The 22445-nt window shown below is 39.2% G+C and overlaps 1 protein-coding gene across 1 annotated transcript in view; it reads left to right on the top strand.

Moving 5' to 3' along the window:
* The window catches only part of LOC117408747 (zeta-sarcoglycan-like), a 296683-nt gene that overhangs the window by 177654 nt on the left and 96584 nt on the right, over positions 1 to 22445 (top strand). Inside the window, exon 3 of the mRNA XM_058997772.1 lies at positions 11460 to 11561. Within this exon, the coding sequence (XP_058853755.1) occupies positions 11460 to 11561 (102 nt within the window). The remainder of the gene's footprint in view (positions 1 to 11459; positions 11562 to 22445) is intronic.

The following is a 22445-nucleotide window of genomic DNA, read 5'->3' as shown; positions in this document are numbered from 1 at the left end:
TTTTAGGCTCAGCTCACCGCTACCACCCCTGCGCTGACTCGGGAGGGCGAAGACGAACACACGCTGTCCTCCGAAGCGTGTGCCGTCAGCTGATTGCTTTTTTTCACACTGCGGACTCACCATGCAGCCACCCAAGAGCTACAGCGTCGGAGGACAACTTAGCTCTCGGACAGCTTACAGGCAAGCCCGCAGGCGCCCGGCCAGACTACAGGGGTTGCTGGTGCGCGGTGAGCCGAGGACACCCTGGCCGACCTAGCCCTCCTTCCCCCCGGGCGGCACTCGACCAATTGAGCGCCGCCCCCTGGAAGCTCCCGTCCTCGGTCGGCAAAGGAATAGCCTGGACTCAAACTCGCGATGTCCAGACTATAGAGCGCACCCTGCACTCCACGTGGAGCGCCTTTGCTGGATGCGCCACTCGGGAGCCCCCTCACTGATATAGTTTTAAGTGTATTTCCTGCTGGTATTTGCTTTTTTTTAGTTTATCTGACAATCATATCTGTTACACATTTTTTAAACATAAGTCCAGTTTTGAAAAGTAATGATTGGTATTCAAAAACAAGCCAATGCATGAAGCTTGTGAGATATACTCTGAGTGTACAAAACATTAGGAACACTTGCTCTTTCCATGAAATAGACTGACGAGGTGAATCCAGGTGAAAGCTATGATCCCTTATTGATGTAACCTGTTAAGTCCACTTAAATCAGTGTAGATGAAGGGGAGACAGGTAAAAGAAGAAGGATTTTTTTAGCCTTGACACAATTGAGACATGGATTGTGTATGTGTGCCATTCAGAGGGTAAATGGGCAAGACAAAAGATTTACAGTAAGTACCTTTGAACGGGGTATGGTAGTAGGTGCCAGGCGCGCCAGTTTGAGTGTGTCAAGAACTGCAACGCTGCTGGGTTTTTCACGCTCAACAGTTTCCCGTGTGTATCAAGGATGGTCCACCACCCAAAGGACATCCAGCCAACGGCAGGCCAGTGGTCGAAAACGGCTCATTGATGAAAGAGGCCAAAGGAGGCTGACACGAATTGTGCAGAGCAACAGACGGGCTACAGTTAGTCAACTGACAGTCCAGTACAACATTGGTGCCGAAAGACCCATAAAAGAATGCACAACTCGTCGTACCTTGACACGAATGGGGTATGGCAGCCGACGACCTAGAAGTTCCACTTCTTTCAGCAAAACACAAGAAACTGCGGTTGCAGTGGGCCAAGGAACGAAAACACTGGACACTGGAGGTTTGGAAAAGCATTGGCTGGTCTGATGAATCCCGGTTCCTGCTGTTTGACGCTGACGGGAGGACTAGGGTATGGAGAAAACCACATTAGTACATGCATCCATCATGCCGCGTGTCAACATTGCAGGCTGGTGGTGGTGGGGTGTGTTTTCATGGCACACATTGGGCCCCTTGATAAAAGTGGAGCAATGTTTGAATGCCACAGGATATCTGAACATCATTGCCAATCAGGTGCATCCCTTCATGGCAGCAGTGTATCCATCTGCTAATGGATTTTTTCAGCAGGATAATGCCTCATGCCACAAAGATAGGATTGTCCAGGAATGGTTCCACGAACATGACAGTGAATTCAGCTCACTGCAGTGGCCTGCCCAGTCACCAGATCTCAATCCAATTGAGCATCTGTGGGATGAGATGGAACGAGCTATTCGGAGTAGAGATCCACTATCAGCCAACTTGACACAACTGTGGGAAGCATTGGAGTCAACATGGGCTAGCATCCCTGTGGAACGCTTTCGACACCTTGTAGAGTCCATGCCCTGACGAGTTGAGGCTGTTCTGAGGGCAAAAAAGGGTGCAACTCAATATTAGGAAGATGTTCCTAATATTTTGTACACTCAATGTATATGTGAGAAAAATAACATCAAGAAAAGTTGTCTAAAAATTAGGAATGCTGACCCCTGGATTGTCACAATATTATTTGGTCACATGGCCAGGTGCCTCTAGTGTTTACATATGTAAATAATATTAGGAATACAGAGTGATTATGGTCATTTTATTGGTGGATAAACTTTTCAGCTGCTTTATATCACATTCATTACCATGTATACTAGAGATTTAACAAGGCATGGGAACATTAGTGGAAGAAAACAAAAGTTCTGTTCCTTGAACCAAAGATTGCAAAATGCCAGGGGCACTTGATTAAACAAGCCAAAGTGGAGGTCCAAATTAGAATACCCTGATCTGAGCCAAACCAGTCTGAAACACAACACAGCTCCCGTGATTTTCTGTGTTACTTTGTGTACCTTGGGGATACTTAATGAGTCAAATGATTGCATAGACGAGGTGGTTCAGTAGAGACACACCATGATGCAGTTCTATTTAAAACGGATGCTATTTATTCTTTTTCTATGTATACAAGGAACAATCCCGCTGATGTCATTTTTTTGACCGTTTAAGAAGCCTTTTACATTAAGAAAAAAACTAGTACAGATTACTTATTGAGACATAGCAGGGAGCACTCATAAATATAAACACACAGTCTGCCCAGAGACATTTGAATATCTCTTCAAACATGATTTATGTGTAGCTGTAGAGCTTGATTTTCATCACGTGTTATGTGTTTTTTTTTAAGTTCAGATTATCCAAGCATTCTGCACACTCCTGCAAATAAGAGACACACATATTTTAATCACAGGTACATAATTGGTAATCAAGAGCTGTATGAATATGTAACACAAGAAATAGACCGAAGTTCATAAAGCTAACAAAATAATTATAGTAAATCTTATCTAATACAGTACAGTATGTAGATCTCACCTCTACACTTACAAAGCCTTCACCCAGGGTTCGGGGTTGTAATGAATTTCTTTAGTACTGCAATCAGTTTTAACAATCTGCAGTTTTTTAGAGAAAGTTCTCCTTGAAAAAGGATTCATAACCAAATCGACTATGATGTCTCCATTTTCTCACATATTTTTTTTATTTTAGTGTAAAGTAAAATTCAAAATAATTAGATGTTGTAAAGTGTGGCAAAGTGCCCCCCCTGTGTATGTTATATGTTACGTGTTGTGTGTAAATGTTGGTGTATAGTCCTTGGTACACGCGATATAAACAGGTCTGTGTTTCACGTGTGATTTAAAATGTAGATTTATATTTAGGCACGAGGAGGGCACAAATCACTTCACGTGCTGGTTAAATGTAATGTGTGGTCACGGGAGTACACTTAACTAATTCACATGCTGGGATTCAAGTGAGTAATTAATTAGTAATTGAATCCCAGCACAACAGTATATATAGATGCACATTTCTGTCACTCGGGGTTGGGTGTTCGAGAGTGGAGAACGGGTGAGAGAGAAGGAGAACGTAAAAGTGAAGTAAAATAATAATCTAGAAGTGTTTGTACTCACCGTGTTTGTTTGTCTCTCCGTGTTTGTTAAGTGTTTAGTACGTTTTGTTTGTCTATTTATTTTGGCGCAAGTGCCGTGTCCTGGTTTGTGTTTAAAACTTTTTATTTTCTGTTCTGTTTATTAAATGCTGAGCGAAAGCATCTCTGTCTGTTTATTTCCTGCTTCTGGTCTGACACCACCCACTCCGGCCGTCTTTGTGACAAAAGGTATTTGTATTTATCAATGTATATTTATAAGCAATATCATGCGAAATCCAGCTATCCTCCTAACTGCAGTGCTAACCAAGGAATATTCATGTTTTGGGGTTGCTCACAAATTATTGGTCAGCTGTCAGAGCTTTGACTTTCCCATTGGTTGCTAAAGCAGGGCCTTCAAGTGAGGCAGATAATACCCTGGGAGATTTATGGCCCGCCTCTGCTCACTCCTGATTGGTCACCTGTCTAAAAAAAAGGACATTCTTCAACTCGCCTATTGGTGAAACTCACTCAAGACCTTCAACTGAAACAGAGAATACCCTCTACTGTTTTTTTCTAGCGTCTGGTCGTTGTTTTAGACTTATGTGTCATCTTAGATAAAGGCGTCAGACAAATGAACAAATAATAATTAGAGTAGTATGTTTCATAGTATAAGCAAGCACACCCTACGCAAGTCGGCACTGCCTGGTCAGCAGAGAATACCTTGAAGGTCCTGACGGCATGCCACTGTTGTATTACCTATCTGCCATGAACTTTCTGGAAGCATTCAAAGAAACAAACAAAAGAAAAAAGTAGTTTTCTGTGTACAATTCGATTTTCAGGTCTCATTCAAAAATCCCCCTTGCAATTCAGTAGTTTCACCTGACAGATGCAATATTTGCAACATACCTGGCATACATTATTAAATCAAATAAAAGGAATCCTAGACAAAGCTGAGAATCTTACAGATGCTTCTGCTCCATTGAATTTATCAATTATTGGACTGTGCAATTGTGCATAACAGAACATCTTCAACCACAACTCGTCATTGTCAGGGGACTGCTCATGTGCAGTGTGGCATGACCTGATAGACATTTAGTTAATTAACCTCTCTCTCGAATTAAGGACATTTAATACATCTTTTAAAATGTACATTTATCTGACACTAGATGGCAAGATTGGAGCTATCATTATTTATTTTTTTAAGTCTTTATTATCATTATCATAAAATTATGCTTTCCATCCATCTGTCTGTCCATTCTTCACACTCCAGAACTTACAAACTAAGATGTTTTTGGATGTGGCAGGGCAGAACCCTTCTTGTAAATAGTGTTTTGTGTGTGTGTGTGTGTGTGTGTGTGTGTGTGTGTGTGTCTGTGTGTGTGTTGGTGATGGGTACAGGTAGGGTTTAGGACCCCGGGGAAGCAACTGGCAGGTCGGCTTGGCTGAAAATATGGAGGTTGTTGTGGAGCCAAAATGGTCCCAGTTGCCAAACACAGTTAGGTGGGTGTGGTAATTGTATTATTGATTATTCACGGGTTGGTTAATGAGTGGCTGGATTTGTACATGTGTGTTAAAGGGTTTATTGGGTAGTGGTGTGTATAAAAGCCAAGGGTGTTTTAGACGGCCGAGGCGAGGTGAGGCGAGGCGAGGCAAGGCAAGGCTAGGTTTTACTTGGGTGAGGATGCCTGTGTCACCACCTGGGGATGCCTGTTCGTCAACCCCTTTTGATGTCTGTGTCACCGCCCAGGGATGTCTGTGTCACCACCCGGGGATGTCTGTGTCACTGCCCGGGGATGTCTGTGTCACCGCCCGGGGATGTTTGTTCGTCACCCCCCTTTGATGTCTGTGTCACTGCCCGGGGATGTCTGTGTCACCTCCCGGGGATGTCTGTGTCACCGCCCGGGGATGTCTGTGTCACCGCCCGGGGATGTCTGTTCGTCATCACCTAGGGGTCCTTTGCTGCTGACCCCTGGGATTTGTTGTTGCCACCAGCAGCATTTTTGCTGCCAGAATTTCTGTTGCCGGAGCCTGAGAAGAGGGAGCAGCCAGCTACAAAGAGGGGGGAGGTGAGGAGACCACCACCACAGCCCCAACCACCACCCCTGTGCCACAGACCAGTGCCTGGGAGTTGGATCACTCGACCTGGGCTCCCGACACCCTACCTTCGTGTCTAGACCTATGGTCGCTGGGCCTGACTTTCAGGTCACTGCACCACCAGACAGTTGGTCGCCTGGTCTCCTGTTCCGCTCCCCCTAGTGTCCCAGCCGTCGCTGCTTGGTCACCTGGGCTCGCACCTCTGCCTGGGGCTGCATCCAACTGGTCGCCTACCTGTGAGCAGTGTTTTGATTTATTTTTGTTAAATATATGCACACCCCAGCACTTAAACCTGTAGTTACTGTCTCCATGTCTCTATAACCCTTTGCCATCCTGTCACAGAAAGATTATTGGAAACCTTTGATCTTCAAACTCTAAATGAAGGTGTCTATTTTCTTCTTCTCATGATAGCAGAAGAACCAATGGCCTGATATGGATACAATTTCGTAGCATTAAACACTTAGGTACAAACTTGGTTCCTATTGCCTTCGAAGTAAATCTGTGAATTGCAAGTAGGTAAAAATAGCCCCTGTTTTCTCCTTTCTCAAAGTTTAATTGGCCAAGAACCAAAACCATTGAGCAAACAATGACCGACTAAGTTGGATATTTGGGGAGGTCTATTTGTCATAGTTTACTAAGTATATCCACTTTCTCTATATGGTTTATTAATATATATTTGTGAGATAAAATATTTTAATTACCCTTTGCAACAGCTAGATGCCTCATATAATATAAGAACATAAGAAAATGTACAAGCAGGCTACTTTACCTACAGTAAATGAAACTAAAACTAATAGAAATTCTACTAGCGGGTTTTCCTGGTCTTGTTGAAGGAATTATTAATGAACTGAAAGCAATGAGCTAGCTACAGACAATGTGACAGTCCAGGCAACTCGTAATGCATGCATAGCCTACTAGTATTTACAGGAACATAGGTAAACCAGTGCACACATCTAAGTATTAGCCATGTCTAAAGTTAAACACCTGGTAAACACACTTTGTGAATACAGCCCAATGTGTTTACAAACTATCATCATGGACAACAGTCGCAGTCTCTCTTGTGTCTTACAGAGCGTGTGTCTTTAACATTTACACTTATCATCATTTGGCACCAACCTATGAAGCCACTAGAGCCTCAAGTCCCTCCAATCAGCATTCCAGTATTGTAGCAATAATACTTTCATCATCTGCAAAAAGCATGACAAAAAGTTGTCCTTTTAATTACATAAATAGTTTTTTGCAAGATTAGATTGTTCTTCAAGCTTTGTTACATCTTAGAATGAGTTTCTCTTATAAGAGACACAACGATCTCACAACTGTCGCTTATTTTCAGACTCTTTAGGGCAGCAGCCAAAGCATCCTTTTTTCATAGACCTGCCATTAAATATTCCCGCCGGTCAGTGTGTTATATGGTTAACTTCTACTGAAAATAACTAGGGTCTAGGGGCAGATTACTGCTTCATCAAATATTAATGCTACATTGTCAATTGGATATCAGTCTGTGAGGCACTGAATATCTTCATATTCTGGAGTCAGCACAACAAAAAATAAATATATGTTCAGTGTGGAATTCCAGCACATATTGTAGATCCAAATCTAATACAGCAGTCCTTAGGTAAACTGGACAGGTTGTCCGAAATAGCGAGGTGTCTGGTTTAAAAAAAATAAAATACATTTGCTCAATTTATTTTAAATGTATAAATCATTGCACTGAAATAACATGAATGTGTTTTTTTGTAGACATTACATTATGTAAAAATATAAATATGTACAGTAGGCCTGTACAGTATACAAAATAGTAGTAAAATCAAATGAATACCTAGCACACTTTATTTTTACTTCAGCCTACCAGTAACACAAAGTAAGTCATACTACTGCATTGTACATATTACTGTACAATGCGATAATAAATGATTATTAGCGCATTTTCCTTTTTACTGTAGACTACTTAATACACAATTGACATGTTATTTTACCATACAGTACCTTACATATGCTGTACACACTTGACAGAAATAAACCATTTTAAAATACACATGAATCATTTTAAAGTCTACACGTGACTGCAAGTAAAACACATAGCCTGCACGTAACTCATTCTAAAAGACTATATGCTACTGTATGTAAAAAATACAAATGATATGTTGTGCCCTATTCCAAGAACTTTTGGAACTGTTCTAAGGAACGTTTTGTTAATGACTGTTTTTTCCCCAATAATAAATACCTATCTGTTTAGACAGGTTTTTTTTTTTATTTAATTACATTTTTCTTTTTTCTGTTTGACCTAAAAGAGTGATTATAAGCACATATATCAAAAATACCTTAAAAACAGTTGTGCCATTTAAATGCATGTTCTTTGTATTTGACTGTTTTAAAAAAAAAATGACTCATTTTCTCAGCTGTCAAATCAGTGCAGTGTTGATATATGTAAATCAACAGTTGTATCATTCCTAAAACGTGATGTCATTTTTTTTTTTTTTTGTGGAAAACTACCCTCAAATTCTCGAAGCTTCTTGCAATTATATTGGTGACTCAACATTAAATAGGAATTTAATTGAATTACCCTAGGAGTGCTAAACTATGCTTTAAAGCCATTTTCTTGACTCTTACATTTATTCACCTTATTACTGGTCCACCTTCTTTTGCCACCCTTACAGTGTAATTTGTTGCTCGGTTTCCATTTTATGCTAATGAATGGCACACATTGCTCAGACTCTTGATCATTGAAAACAGTAAGAGTATTTTCTTTCCTTAAAAGGCATCCAAACATTCTATGAAAGATATGTTGACCATTATGGACCAGACACCAGCAGCATGGGGTATTTTCTGTCACTCAGTTTGTAACTCATGTTCTATTTATTCTTGTGCCCATCTAAGAAAAAAATGGTCTCAGATCTCTTCAGGCATAAACAATCCCCTTTTATCAACACCTTACTTTGTTCTCTTGTTGTTGAAGCTTTTAGGTCCTTTCAAAATGTCCATCAGTGCAATGTACATGACATGTTGAGTGAGCAAAGAATACCACTGGATTTGAATGTTGCAAGGTATCAAGCACCTACAAACAGTATCATGGTATCTAATCATAGCCTGTTGTAAACTTAAAATGTACACTTACTTACACTGATGGTTTAAATTGTACTGTTTATTTAATACTTGGGCTGTGCCGAGGAATGAGCACAAACCTGTACTCGTACTGAGTTTGGCACTTTTCCTAGGTATGTGTAATACACAAGTAAAAATCTTATTACTCGGATTTAGAAGACTTTATTTCCTATGTAAAAATGCATTAAATCAGCTTTTCAAAAAGGCACTGAAGACTGTTGGGGCCCTTTCATACCTAGTTTGTTTGGAGAGGATAATTCTCACTAGAGTTCAGTTAACACCCACAGGTGAGCTAAGTTATTAAAAGAAAGGAGGCACAAATATACAAAAATACAGTTTCTTATATGAGGAGCCGTTTCAAATAAGTGTGTCAATGCAGAAAGAGACCAAGTGATGCACAGCGACAGAGACCAAATCCATTTAAATACGTAACTTCTAAAAGTAATAATAAAATATAAAATATGTACTGAGACAGTAATGAACTGAAATAATGTAATATGCATGTTGATTTTTTGCTATAAAAATAGGGCTTGAAGTTTTCAGGTTTTATTTTTGATAATGTGACGTTCTTTTAACCCTTTGCGGTCCTGTGTCGGACCAGGTCCGACATTACCATTTTTCCTTTCCGGTCCGAAGACATCAAGCACAGGTCTCTAGTCGTTTTCTTTCTCCAGAAAAAGCAGAGAAAATCTTTCAATGGCCAAGTGGGTCTGATAGAAGCCGAAAAAAAGGAGGCGGATCTGAGCAATACACATAGTCCCTTCACCACAGACATAACACGGACATTATTATTATTATTATTATTATTATTTATTTCTTAGCAGACACCCTTATCCAGGGCAACTTACAATCGTAAGCAAATACATTAAGTGTTGCAGTACAAGTAATACAATAAGAGCAAGACATAAACAAACAAGATAGCTCCTTCCGCATTAAGCACTCAAAGAATATCACAAACATTTGCCAAGCTTTTTGAGATGTTAGAGTAATAAAATAATGACTTGGATAGCATCATTGAGGAGTTTGGTGATAAAACTAGTGATCAGGAGATGATTTATCAGTATGCACTACTATGAAGAGATAAATATAGAGAACAAGGAGTGGGGCAGGGCTGGAGATGCAGTACTGAGTGTCCTGTTGATATGCAGTGCCTTTTAAACCTATTTTACTATGAATAAAATTACTTTTAAACAGTGCATGTAAAATAAACAGTGCGTGTGAAAATAAATTGGAACCGACGCGCCTGACAGGTGCTGAATAAATGAACCGCCAAGGGTTAAACTTATTTTGAGCTGATTCTTTTTTTACCTTCATATCTTGATTGAGCCTCTGATTCTCTTTTGCCTTATTGTTATTTCAAACAGAGCTGACAAATTACATTAATTGCTCATCCCCGATCCTACTTTAAACTCGCATTTCATTCTTGCAGTTGCCTACTTTAGCCTCCAATGTGTTAGTTTATCATTGTGTTTTTGTTATTTCCCCCACTAGTTTAATAGAGATTTTTTTTGTCACCATAAAATACGTACGGAGTGCACACTGATAGCACGGCCATCATTTAAATCTCCTTTATTTGTAGCAATCTTAAACCCATTTCGCAATGAATAGTTAAAACAGTTGTCTTAATTAGGATGCAGAGATGGCTTATTAATGTTTAAAGGGAGGCAGAGAGATGAAAAATAAAAATCTAAAGTTCAATCCATATATATAAAGTTACGGGAGGTTAGCACCTGTAAATAAACGATAGGGGTGCTCTAAGCATCCACAGAGCCGGTGCATGTGTGAAATGTACAGTCTTTCTATATATTTTATATATCTTTTATTATTATTTGTACATGTTACATATTTTAATGTTTTGGTCTCTCCCGCTATGCAGTTGTGCATAATTGGTTTCTCTATCTACCTTGACATAGTTTTGTCTGAAACGGCTCCTGATTGAGAACAGAAAGACTGATAAACGGGGATTAGTAGGGACTACAACTTACTGATGTCGGACTGATGCCAGTGGAAATGCAACATCTAACATAAATTCAAAGAATACCAGTAAAATGAACTTGAATTCACTTGGAGGCAAACTGCATTTTTTTTCAAATGTTCTGGTGTGAAATCAATCAAAATGGCAATTTTTTTTTTCATAAATTTAGTCGTCGCCAATGTTTTATCCCAGTTTTCTCCCCAATTTAGTATGCCCAATTATTATCTGTATCCTTGGCTCACCGCTTGCAACCCCCCCCCCCCGCCGACTCGGGAAACGGCGGCTGGAGCACACGTCCTCCGAAGCGTGCTCCTGCCAAGCCGTCATTTTTCGCACTGCGGATCCACAGCGATGCCACCAGACCTATAGTGCCAGAGGACAACACAGATCTGGCGGCTCCATGGCAGAACCACAGGCGCCCTTTCAGCCACAGGGGTCGGCTGATGCGCGGTGAGCCGTGGATTCCCCTACCTAAGCCCTCCCTACCCAGGCAGCGCTCGGCCAATTGTGCACCAAAATGGCAACATTTTTGTTAGTTTTCAAGTTAATTCTAAATCTTAGTCTCAATTCTGGAGAAAGCCAGCCAATTCAGGGTGGAGGAGGAAGGACCATCAGCAGTGTGGCACAGTATGAGATTTAGTATATAAGTGACTAGACAGTTTGTTTTAAGGTGGACTGAGTGTTTGGAATGATTTAGCGAATTTGGCCTAACATTGGCATTTGAATTATGCCAAGCCTTTACATAGTGTGCAGTATTAAATCTACAGGTACAAAGAAATACAGTAAAGTGTTTTCATTTATTTTTTCTCATTTATAGGTTATGCCCTCCTTATTTTGATTCTTATATTGTAGCATTCAAAACCCCAAATCTTTCAGGCTGGGACTCATATGTTGGACAAGCAGCTAATAGGATTTTTTCTATTTCAGTTATTTAATGTGATTGTTTTTGTTTTTTTTGGCAGGATGGAATGGGCAACCTTAGAGTAAACAAACAGGGAGTAAGGCTGGAGGGCATATCTGAGTTCCTTCTTCCACTGTATGTTAAAGAAATACAATCAAGAAAGGTAAGCATAGAATGTGCAGCACAGTAACATTCTGCCAACAATTAAATGATTACTTACTTCTGCAATGACAGAGAGTTGTTGTGCATTATTTAAAATACACAATGCTTAAAATGCAGACTTTAGTTGAACTTCAATTTTTATATAACACAACCCATTTCTGAGCCATACAAAAATACATGTGGTATATGGAACATATGGCTTCTCTCTGTCATTCTGCCTCTAGTTGATTGTCAAGTTACAAGAGGATATGTAAGTGGATTTTTCACTTCACCTACTCTCTTTCATAAAATAATAACAATAAAAAACAGTTCCTTGATATACAGCTGGGAATATAACCCAAAACCACTTACAAGATCTGTGTTGCTAGCTATCTTAACTTTTTATGTTAACAGTAGGTGCATTTCAAATGTTCTGGTTGGTTTATACCAGAGAACTGTAGCAGATTTTCATTATGATTAATTTGTTTTTAAGGCTGCATTCACACTTGGGCAGTTTTAAAAAGACTCTGTCTGGTTCGTTTCGTTTGAAACAATGTATCAATGTGCTTGCTGTTCACACTTATCTGCGAGCAAAGGGGCAGAGTTTGTTTGGATGTTTGTTTGTTTTTTTAAAACACAGAGGGGTAGGTTGGAGTTGAGTTGTGGTTTGCTGCAGCAGAGGGTGCCTGAAGGATAACGTCTATACATGCAAGGGTGCAAGAATCAAAATAACATTGTTTTTGTTAAATGTAAACGTCATCTGTACAATGCATTATGTTCCATCTTCATTTGACCTATTTTAATACTGTTTATATATATATATATATATATATATATATATATATATATATACAGTACTGTGCAAAAGTTTTAGGCAGGTGTGAAAAAATGCTGTAAAGTAAGAATGCTTTCAAAAATAGACATGTTAATAGTTTATATTTATCAATTAACAAAATGCAAAGTGAGTGAACAGAAGAAAAATCTACATCAAATCAATATTTGGTGTGACCACCCTTTGCCTTCAAAACACCATCAATTCTTCTAGGTACACTTGCACACAGTTTTTGAAGGAACTCGGCAGGTAGGTTGTCCCAAACATCTTGGAGAACTAACCACAGTTCTTCTGTGGATTTAGGCAGCCTCAGTTGCTTCTCTCTCTTCATGTAATCCCAGACAGACTCGATGATGTTGAGATCAGGGCTCTGTGGGGGCCATACCATCACTTCCAGGACTCCTTGTTCTTCTTTACGCTGAAGATAGTTCTTAATGACTTTCGCTGTATGTTTGGGGTCGTTGTCATGCTGCAGAATAAATTTGGGGCCAATCAGATGCCTCCCTGATGGTATTGCATGATGGATAAGTATCTGCCTGTGCTTCTCAGGATTGAGGAGACCATTAATTCTGACCAAATCCCCAACTCCATTTGCAGAAATGCAGCCCCAAACTTGCAAGGAACCTCCACCATGCTTCACTGTTGCCTGCAGACACTCATTTGTGTACCGCTCTCCAGCCCTTCGGCAAACAAACTGCCTTCTGCTACAGCCAAATATTTCAAATTCTGACTCATCAGTCCAGAGCACCTGCTGCCATTTTTCTGCACCCCAGTTCCTGTGTTTTCGTGCATAGTTGAGTCGCTTGGCCTTGTTTCCACGTCGGAGGTATGGCTTTTTGGCTGCAAGTCTTCCATGAAGGCCACTTCTGACCAGACTTCTCCGGACAGTAGATGGGTGTACCAGGGTCCCACTGTTTTCTGCCAATTCTGAGCTGATGGCACTGCTGGACATCTTCCGATTGCGAAGGGAACTAAGCATGATGTGTCTTTCATCTGCTGCAGTAAGTTTCCTTGGCCGACCACTGCGTCTACGGTCCTCAACGTTGCCCGTTTCTTTGTGCTTCTTCAAAAGAGCTTGGACAGCACATCTGGAAATCCCTGTCTGCCTTGAAATTTCTGCCTGGGAGAGACCTTGCTGATGCAGTATAACTACCTTGTGTCTTGTTGCTGTGCTCAGTCTTGCCATGGTGTATGACTTTTGACAGTAAACTGTCTCCAGCAACCTCACCTTGTTAGCTGAGTTTGGCTGTTCCTCACCCAGTTTTATTCCTCCTACACAGCTGTTTCTGTTTCAGTTAATGATTGTGTTTCAACCTACATATTGAATTGATGATCATTAGCACCTGTTTGGTATAATTGTTTAATCATACACCTGACTATATGCCTACAAAATCCCTGACTTTGTGCAAGTGTACCTAGAAGAATTGATGCTGTTTTGAAGGCAAAGGGTGGTCACACCAAATATGGATTTGATTTAGATTTTTCTTCTGTTCACTCACTTTGTATTTAGTTAATTGATAAATATAATCTATTAACATGTCTATTTTTGAAAGCATTCTTACTTTACAGCATTTTTTCACACCTGCCTAAAACTTTTGCACAGTACTGTATATATATATATAGTAAAGTATTTAGACCGTGTTGTTTTTCAGGTTAGTGTCTGTCCTTTTAATTACACACGGTACACTAGACGTACTCTTTAAACGCCATGGCGTAAGTTTATTAACAAAAAGAAACAGAAAACAAACAAAACACAAAACAAAACCTAGCCCTTCTTTGGGCACTAACTAAACAGGATTCTGTTACCCCTATCAAACACAGGGCAGGGTAAGCCTGTTCCCCTGTTTAAACCAACTCTATCGGTAAACCAATCCAAATCACAAACTAGCAGTTTCATTGTCAGAATCCGTACCTTTGTTTCAAAGGTACGGATTGTTGGACACTTGTTGTACACTGCTGTTGTACCCTTGAGCAAAGTACTTTACCTAGATTGCTCCAGTAAAAACCCAGCTGTATAAATGGGTAATTGTATGTAAAAATAATGTGATAACTTGAAATAATTGTAAGTTGCCCTGGATAATGGCGACTGCTAAGAAATAAATATTAATAATAATAAAACATTAAAAGGTGTCAGGTTTAAAATAACACAATAAAATCACACACATACATTATAGTGCCCAGTGTATTTTAAATGTATAAATCATTGCGCTGAAGTAACACTAATGTGTTTTGGGTAGGCTATACATTACAATATGAAAAAATATATATAAATCTGTACAGCACACCTATACAGTATACAGTACAGTAGTAAAATCAAATGAACAACACCTAGCGCACCTTCTTTTTATTTTAGACTGTAGATTACCGGTATGGTAACACAAAATAAATCATGCTGCAGCATTGTACACATTAAAATATTATTTTAAATTGAAACAATGATTTTAGCATTTTTTGTTTTGTATTATTATTATTATTATTATTATTATTATTATTATTATTATTATTAACTTGGCAGCCTAGACAATTGACAAGTTACGATACTTTTCGTTAATACAAATTTCTAGGGACCAGCAACAAATGTTGCATAATACCACTAATTTGTATTATCATGAATACTGTCCGCTTTTATTTAAGTTAGTCAGTGGTGCAGTACTGAAAGATGCTAAGAATGAGCTGGAGGGGTTAGCGGCACATGTGTGTAGTCTATTGCTCCCAACAATGGGGAAACCAGAATTGTCACACAGTAGGTTTACATGGCACAAGTATTCAGAATATTAAGTATTTGGAATACTAGAATATTCGGAATGCTCTGTACACATGGTAAACGGTATATTCCTTTTATGCCATTAATGCATGCACACCTTGCTTCCCACTGCAAATCAAAAGAGTGCTGATTGTAGTAGAATAGTGTGCTATTTATTGTAAAGAGCTGGTGGTGCGGATGTATATTTATTTTATTCAGATATGGAATCTGATATTTTGAGTTTGTGTAGATGCTTGTGGGTCTTAATTCAATGCAATGTGTTCACGCAGACATGCACACTTATGTCTTTATTAATATAATAAGGCAGGGCTTGAATTTCGTTTTTGTGTGCTGGGGGGATTTCCCCTCTTTGCTGCAGCCAATGGGGGGATTCCAAAATGGGGGGAATGGCAAAAAAAAAAAAAGTCACTTTTGCATATAAAAACTATATATATATATATATATATATATATATATATATATATATATATATATATATATATAGTTTACTGCATCACCATTAACACTGGTGTTGCTTTAAAATAAGCTGCTTTCAGGAGACCTAACAGCTGTGAGACAGAGCACACTCCATTGCTTTTGCCATTGCCTGATGTGAAGTTTTTGCATCCAGCAGAAGAAAAAGGTAATTTTCTTTTTAACCAGAACTCTATTTCTTTTTTTAACTCTTTACACTGCGTCCCACCCTTAAATATATATTTATTATTATTTGTATTTTTGTTTGCGGCGCAGATCAAAGCGCCTCGTGAGGATGCGTGGCTGATCAGCTGCTGATTATTTAATTAGCTGATAGTCACGCATCCTTACTAAACTTGTGCAGACTGTGGCCGAGGGGTAATAAGATAATTAACAGCTAGTTAACCCCTCGGCCAGAATATAAGAACCTGCAGCTGTCCGTGCTGCGGAGGAGAGTACGGGGAGCGGAGAGAGCGAGGAGAGAGAAATTACATTTATAAAACAACTGCTAAGTATCGTGCTGGTGCTAAAACCAGCACGCTTATTTGTTTGATTATTTGTCTGGCCAACATTCCCTTTGGTTTTGTTGTTTGTTTAAATCTTTTGTTTTGTTTTATTATTTAATAAATACGCTGACCGCAGTAGCGTTCAGCTTCACCCGCCCATCCACTGTTTTGTTTCTGGTATTTCCTGGTCCGTGACATCACCACACCTCACTACTGCAAGCCATCCTGCCACATATGGTGTCAGTCATGGGATAAACAACGCCTCCAGGATCCGGACCAGGAACAGCAAAGGGAGGTTTTTTTTTTGTTCGTTTTTTTCAAAAAAAGTGTTTTTTGTGATTAGGAAGGGAAAAATGGGATGGAAGGAAGACTGAGAGGTATGTAGGTATGTTTTTAAATTTAGATGTATATTTGCAGATCTATCATGTATTGATAGTGTTTTCTGTAGATTCTTTTGTACTCACACTGTAAGAGCATTTTATATTGTAAATACAGTGCCTTGATACCTACTGGTGAGTGGCACTTTTGAAATTTTGAAAAATAAATAAATAAATAAGTAAATAAACAGATAATATGTATGTGATGGCTAATATTTTATAATGTGATGATGCACTGATAGAATTATTTTCCTTCAGTCTCGCCAGTCAGCTGGTTAGGGTAACTTTCTTCTTCAAACCCGATGTCCACACCATGCGATAGTGCACCCTGTGAGATAGTGCACCCCTTACAGAAGAAATACATTTTTCATTTTGTTTTGTAGTTTTTGCCACTTTTAGATATATACAGCGTTACACTTAATAAAACATACAAGATCTAGTTTTTTTGTAATACCAGTAAAAAGTTGTGTGAATAAACACACCTACAGCAAAAGTACAGATGAGGGAAAAGCTTGTAAAGAGGAACATGTACAATATGTGCTTATTTCTTCTTCTAGTTTAACATGTTTCAAGGTTTTTTCCATCGTCTCCCCTTACATTGCATGACGTGCACATGTTAAAGGCACGCTGCTGCGCTGAAGGGGTGCACTATCTCACAAGATGCACTTTTGCATGCTACACTGGGTCGGTGAAGGCAAAGGATTCGGCCCACTTCTGCTCTGTGTTTTTATTTATTTTTTGCTTTATTGTATTGTGCTTTTTAAACTTTACATCGATGACAAACTTGATCCAAATCCCCTTCATGATTTCCGCCACCTTTTAAACACGTCTGCAAATCTGTTTCTTGCGTCAAGCTGTTTTATAACTTTAAAATCCTTAATAAAAGTGATTCCGCATACTAGTGGAATATGCCACCTCCAATATTCAGAATATGCAGAGGTGGAATATTCCTCTTCATATTCCGAATATGCTGTTTACATGTCGGAATATATATTCGGATTATTCAGTATTCCGTATACTACTGGAATATTACTGGCCATGTAAACACACTGATAGAAATGTGTTTTCAAGACTCATAAGTACACCCTGCTTTTAAGGAAAAATAGGTATTTAGCTGTTCGCCTCAAAAATGCATTGAGCACAACTGGCAACGCACAAGAAAAAATGGACTGTGAAATGCCAGCAACACCTGCGACTGTTTAAAACATGCTTTCAAAGGTTCTTAGAAAATGTATGCAACTGTAAGTGTCGCAATTGTCTGCAGTTTTCGTACATCACATTATAATATTTGAGAACCCTGCTTTGCACCCCTTATTTGCAAATTTATGCAGGAACGTCATAATTACATATTCATCTACGCTTGAACCGCACACAGAAACTGCAACCGCAAAGCATTCCCTAAAAAGTCGCAAATAGCATTGCGCCTCTCTAGTACATTTCACCCAAGACTTCCGACTCATTTGCAACTGGTTTGAGAGTATTGTGACAGGTGCAACACTTATAGTAAATCTACCCCAGAGTATATTACCTTTTCCAATAGCTGAATGTCTGTAGAACCTGTAAATACCAAAGATAACACTCTCACATTAAGTATAATCTTAATTGACCAAACCTGAAAGTGAAATAAAAGTAAAACATACACACACAGTATATATATTTTTAAATACAGTAGCTTCAACAAATGTTTAGTGGTTAACAAATATCATTACTATACTTATAGACTACTTTCTAAGCAACACAAAACATTAAAAAATAACTATAATTATGGACTTACAGTACTATGAGTGTTCAGTGTACACACACACACACACACACACACACACACACACACACACACGCCACAAAACAAGCATAGCATTTATTAGATGTGTTCATATTTATAACCAGTTACCATTTTCACAGTGTGATTTGTGTGGGTTTTCAGTGCAAATTATATACTACATATACTTTGATGAAGCAGTTCCCCTTGTCAAACAGCCAGTGTTGAGCCCCACAAAACGGTTTGGACAGAAAGCTGTTTGAGACTGATTAGAAATGCCCTGATCTTCAGTTGGAGTTGGAACACTGAAAAAAACACAAGACAAGAAGGATATGTATATGTAGTATATCATTTGTATTCAAAACACAGTCACAAATCACACTGTGAAAATGGTAACTGGTTATAAATATGAATACATCTGATAAATGCTATGCTTGTTTTGTGGTGTGTGCTTGGGTGCGTGTGTGTGCGTGTATGTGTATGTGTATACACTGATAGTACTGTAAGAAACGTAGTTCACACGAATACTAAATAATAAGTAATTACTACCTATACAAGTAATATACTACACTGGACCAAATTCATAAATTGGAGAGGACCAAAAAATAAATAAATAAATAAATAAATCCAAGTTTACTGATAGATTACTGTAAATGTATCACATTAGCCTACACTAACAATTATACAATTTACTACATAAGTTTATAATGAAAACTAAACATGCAGATTATTATTATTATTATTATTATTATTATTATTATTTACCTTGTGCTGGCTGTGATTGATTCTAGAACTGGAACTGTCACTGGCTTGTCTTCTTCAGATTCTTCACTAAAATCTCTGTGACAAAGTTCGTCATCCAGGAGATGATCATCTCCTTGTGGCATCCCATCAACATCTTCTGTAAAATGTGTTCTATTTATTTTGGGTCAGTAAGCATTCTGGGTCTAGTAAAGCGATTTTGTTGCGCTTCGACGCCATTATGTACTGTAATATCTCGCATAAAGGAAAAAAGTGAAAGTTTCAGTGAAACCATAGATACTCAGATGCCTCTCAGCGGCAGCAAAAAATAATTTTTATTGGTTACGACGGAGCTTTAGTGAAATGCATTTTGATTTGTCTGTAACAACGGAAGTTTCTTACAGAACATTTGGGGCGATTTAGTTTGCTGTTAGGTAGCACTTTTGTACTTGAAGTCATTGTGGGAGTAGAATCTCCCGGCAGAAAGCAAAAAACTAAATATCGTATTTATTCGTAAACAAGACCAAATGTGTTTTTCTTGATTGTCTGAAGTGTGACGAAGGCTTTTATTTTTAATATGAAAAAAAATAACACACTTATCACCGTGTAGTTAGCAATTACGTCATTGATTGGGCCGTCTACAAAGGGTTAAGCCACGACTAGCATATGCAATGGGTCTTCTGTGACCGTTGTCATCTTGGGAAAGGACGGCACCCAGGCCATGACTGGCATCCACATTTAAAAAGAAGGGCTTGGTGAAATCAGCATAGCCTAACACAGGCAGATGCCATTTTTGCAAACCCATCCACAAACCTTTGATAATAACTTGTGAAGCCAAGGAAGGATCTCAGTTCTGTCGCATTAGTTCTCCAGGCAGCTACTGTTTTTATTTTCTCTGAGTCTTTAGCTACTCCCTGGTTGGGGATCATGTGTCCCAGGTACTTCCTGTTGAAAGAAGCAACATTTACTCAGTTTAACTTTTAATCCACACCTTCTTAAGCGGCTTAATACACAATCGCTGTAGATGCTGTTCTATGGTGGAGGAGAATACTACCACATCATCCAGGTAGAGTAGGACAGACTGGAAGCTTTGATCACCAAATATTCTTTCCATTAACCTTTGGAATGTCCCCTGGACATTACATAGACCAGAGGGCATTCGATTAAATTTGAATAACCCAAATGGCATACAGAAAGCAGTTTTGGGCCTGTCCTTTTCTGCTACAGCAACTTGGTTATAGCCACTGACCAAGTTCCGTGTAGAAAACCAGCCGGCCCCACTCAGAGCATCCAGACATTCTTGGTAAAGGATATGCACTTTTCTAGTTTTGGAGTTTAACTGCCTGTAATCCGTGCACATCTGTAGAGAGCCGTCCTTCTTCCTCACAATTACATTTGGGGAGGAATAGTGGCTACAGCTCTCCTCAATTACTTTCTGATCAAACAGTTGCCTAATAAGAGGTTTTTCTTCTCCATACTGGTTTGGGAGCAACCGGCGATACCGTCGATGCACAGAGGCATCATCTAACACTGGAATTTCATGTTCAATTATGTCAGTGTAACCCAAGTCACTATCCCCAGAAGTGAACACAGTTAAGTGTCTGTTTAGCAATTCCTTGACCCGGTCCTGCTGGCTTGGGCTTAAACCAGGGAAGCTAAGCTGTTCTAATTCTCCTGTCACCCCATTTCCTGCTACCTGGGCAGTTGTCTGTTCTACATAGACAGTGCACTTATCATCTTCATCAACTTGAGTAAAAACCACTTGGGACTGGAGACAACCTCAACAGTATGTACTGTAGCCAGATGCATTCAGGACTTAAGCCAAATATCACTGGTACCAGCGTTCATCAACTGCAAAGTTTTTTAGGAGGCTGTGTGGTCCAGTGGTTAAAGAAAAGGGCTTGTAACCAGGAGGTCCCCCAGTTCAAATCCCACCTCAGCCACTTTCTCATTGTGTGACCCTGAGCAAGTCACTTCACCTCCTTGTGCTCCGTCTTTCGGGTGAGACGTAATTGTAAGTGACTTTGCAGCTGATGCATAGTTCACACACCCTAGTCTCTGTAAGTCGCCTTGGATAAAGGCGTCTGCTAAATAAACAAATAATAATAATAATAATAATATACCACTTCTGTTCAGTTACATAGACATTGGCTACAAAAATGCCTGCAGGGAGGTTCTCTTTATCATTCTATTCTATTAGGGTTCTATTAGCACTGACTTCCGTATGTGACATCCTATCTGACAACATATAGCCAACACCATCTGTATGGTGCTTGCTGCCACTTTCACTGGAGCCTGTACCAATATATTAGCAAACTGAACTAATTCCTCTCCCCCTTTCATCCTTTAGCTGGCATTTCTCTAAAGCCTATCTCTCTGTTTCCTGCACTTTAAAGCAAAATGCATTCATAAATATATAACCAAGTTCTCAAACCAAACAATAAAAAAGAACACACTTGCTACTCACCTCCTACAATGCTGCAGCCTTCTGTAATCGCCAAACAGCTATCATCTTGCCTGTACGGGTTGGACTACCCATTTATACAGGGGCTTTTGCTAAACCACCTGTGTTAACCCTTGTTTATTTTATTTTTTCTTGAAAAAAAAAAAAACACTTTGAAACCTACATTTACCTTGTAATGATTTCTGAGGTACCTTTCCGCTGAGAAAAGTTTTCAGAAAATAGTCCTAAAAATGTTCATAAAGGATCTGTGAGGGTAGCGTCACTGGCAAAGCTAGTTTCCATCAGGTAGAGAGACTCAAACACAAGAAGCTGCAGTTTAATCGCAATTGTGCACACTAACAAACAAGCAAATAAACATGCAGAAGTGCCAAAATAAAGGGATTAAACAAAATAAAACACAGCACAGCACAGCACACATCTCTAACACACCAACATTAACACCACTGATTTTCCCTTTTTATACACCTGTGGCTGGAGCCTAATTGGGAAAAAAAAGCTATCAAACAAATAACTTTTTTACTTATCAGAACTGCTTATTGTTTATCGGACCAGTGCCAGATATCTGAATGGAGCTATATTTCTGAACTGTCCCTGTCTCGGTTTGTTGTTTTTCAAAGATGTTGTGTCTGAGCGCTAGTCGAACTGACAGGCTGTGATTGGCTGACTCGGCAGTTGCAGGTAGAGGATTGGTTGCTTTTGTCGAAGTATTGATTGGCTGGTTTTGGTGGATAATAAAATACATTTGGACCAATTGTGTCTTTGTTTAGTATTTACTGTCCAATAGATGTGAACTACGCTTAAAAATACAGCCAATATTTCAAAATGAAAAAGCCAGTACTTGCGCGGATTGATTTTAAATTTGATTCACAGGTGCTACAATGACGTTCCAGCTGGCATCTACTCTGTATTAATTCCAGCTATAGCTGGAAGCTGATTGGCTGATGATACTGAATAATTTCCTAATACTAAACAAATATCAGGAGTGTCAATTGAAAAACAAACTAATCAGT

Source organism: Acipenser ruthenus, chromosome 2 (genome assembly GCF_902713425.1).
Source record: "Acipenser ruthenus chromosome 2, fAciRut3.2 maternal haplotype, whole genome shotgun sequence".
Taxonomy (NCBI): domain Eukaryota; kingdom Metazoa; phylum Chordata; class Actinopteri; order Acipenseriformes; family Acipenseridae; genus Acipenser; species Acipenser ruthenus.
Note: the sequence above shows the minus strand (reverse complement) of the source record. Positions and strands in the feature narration are given on the sequence as shown.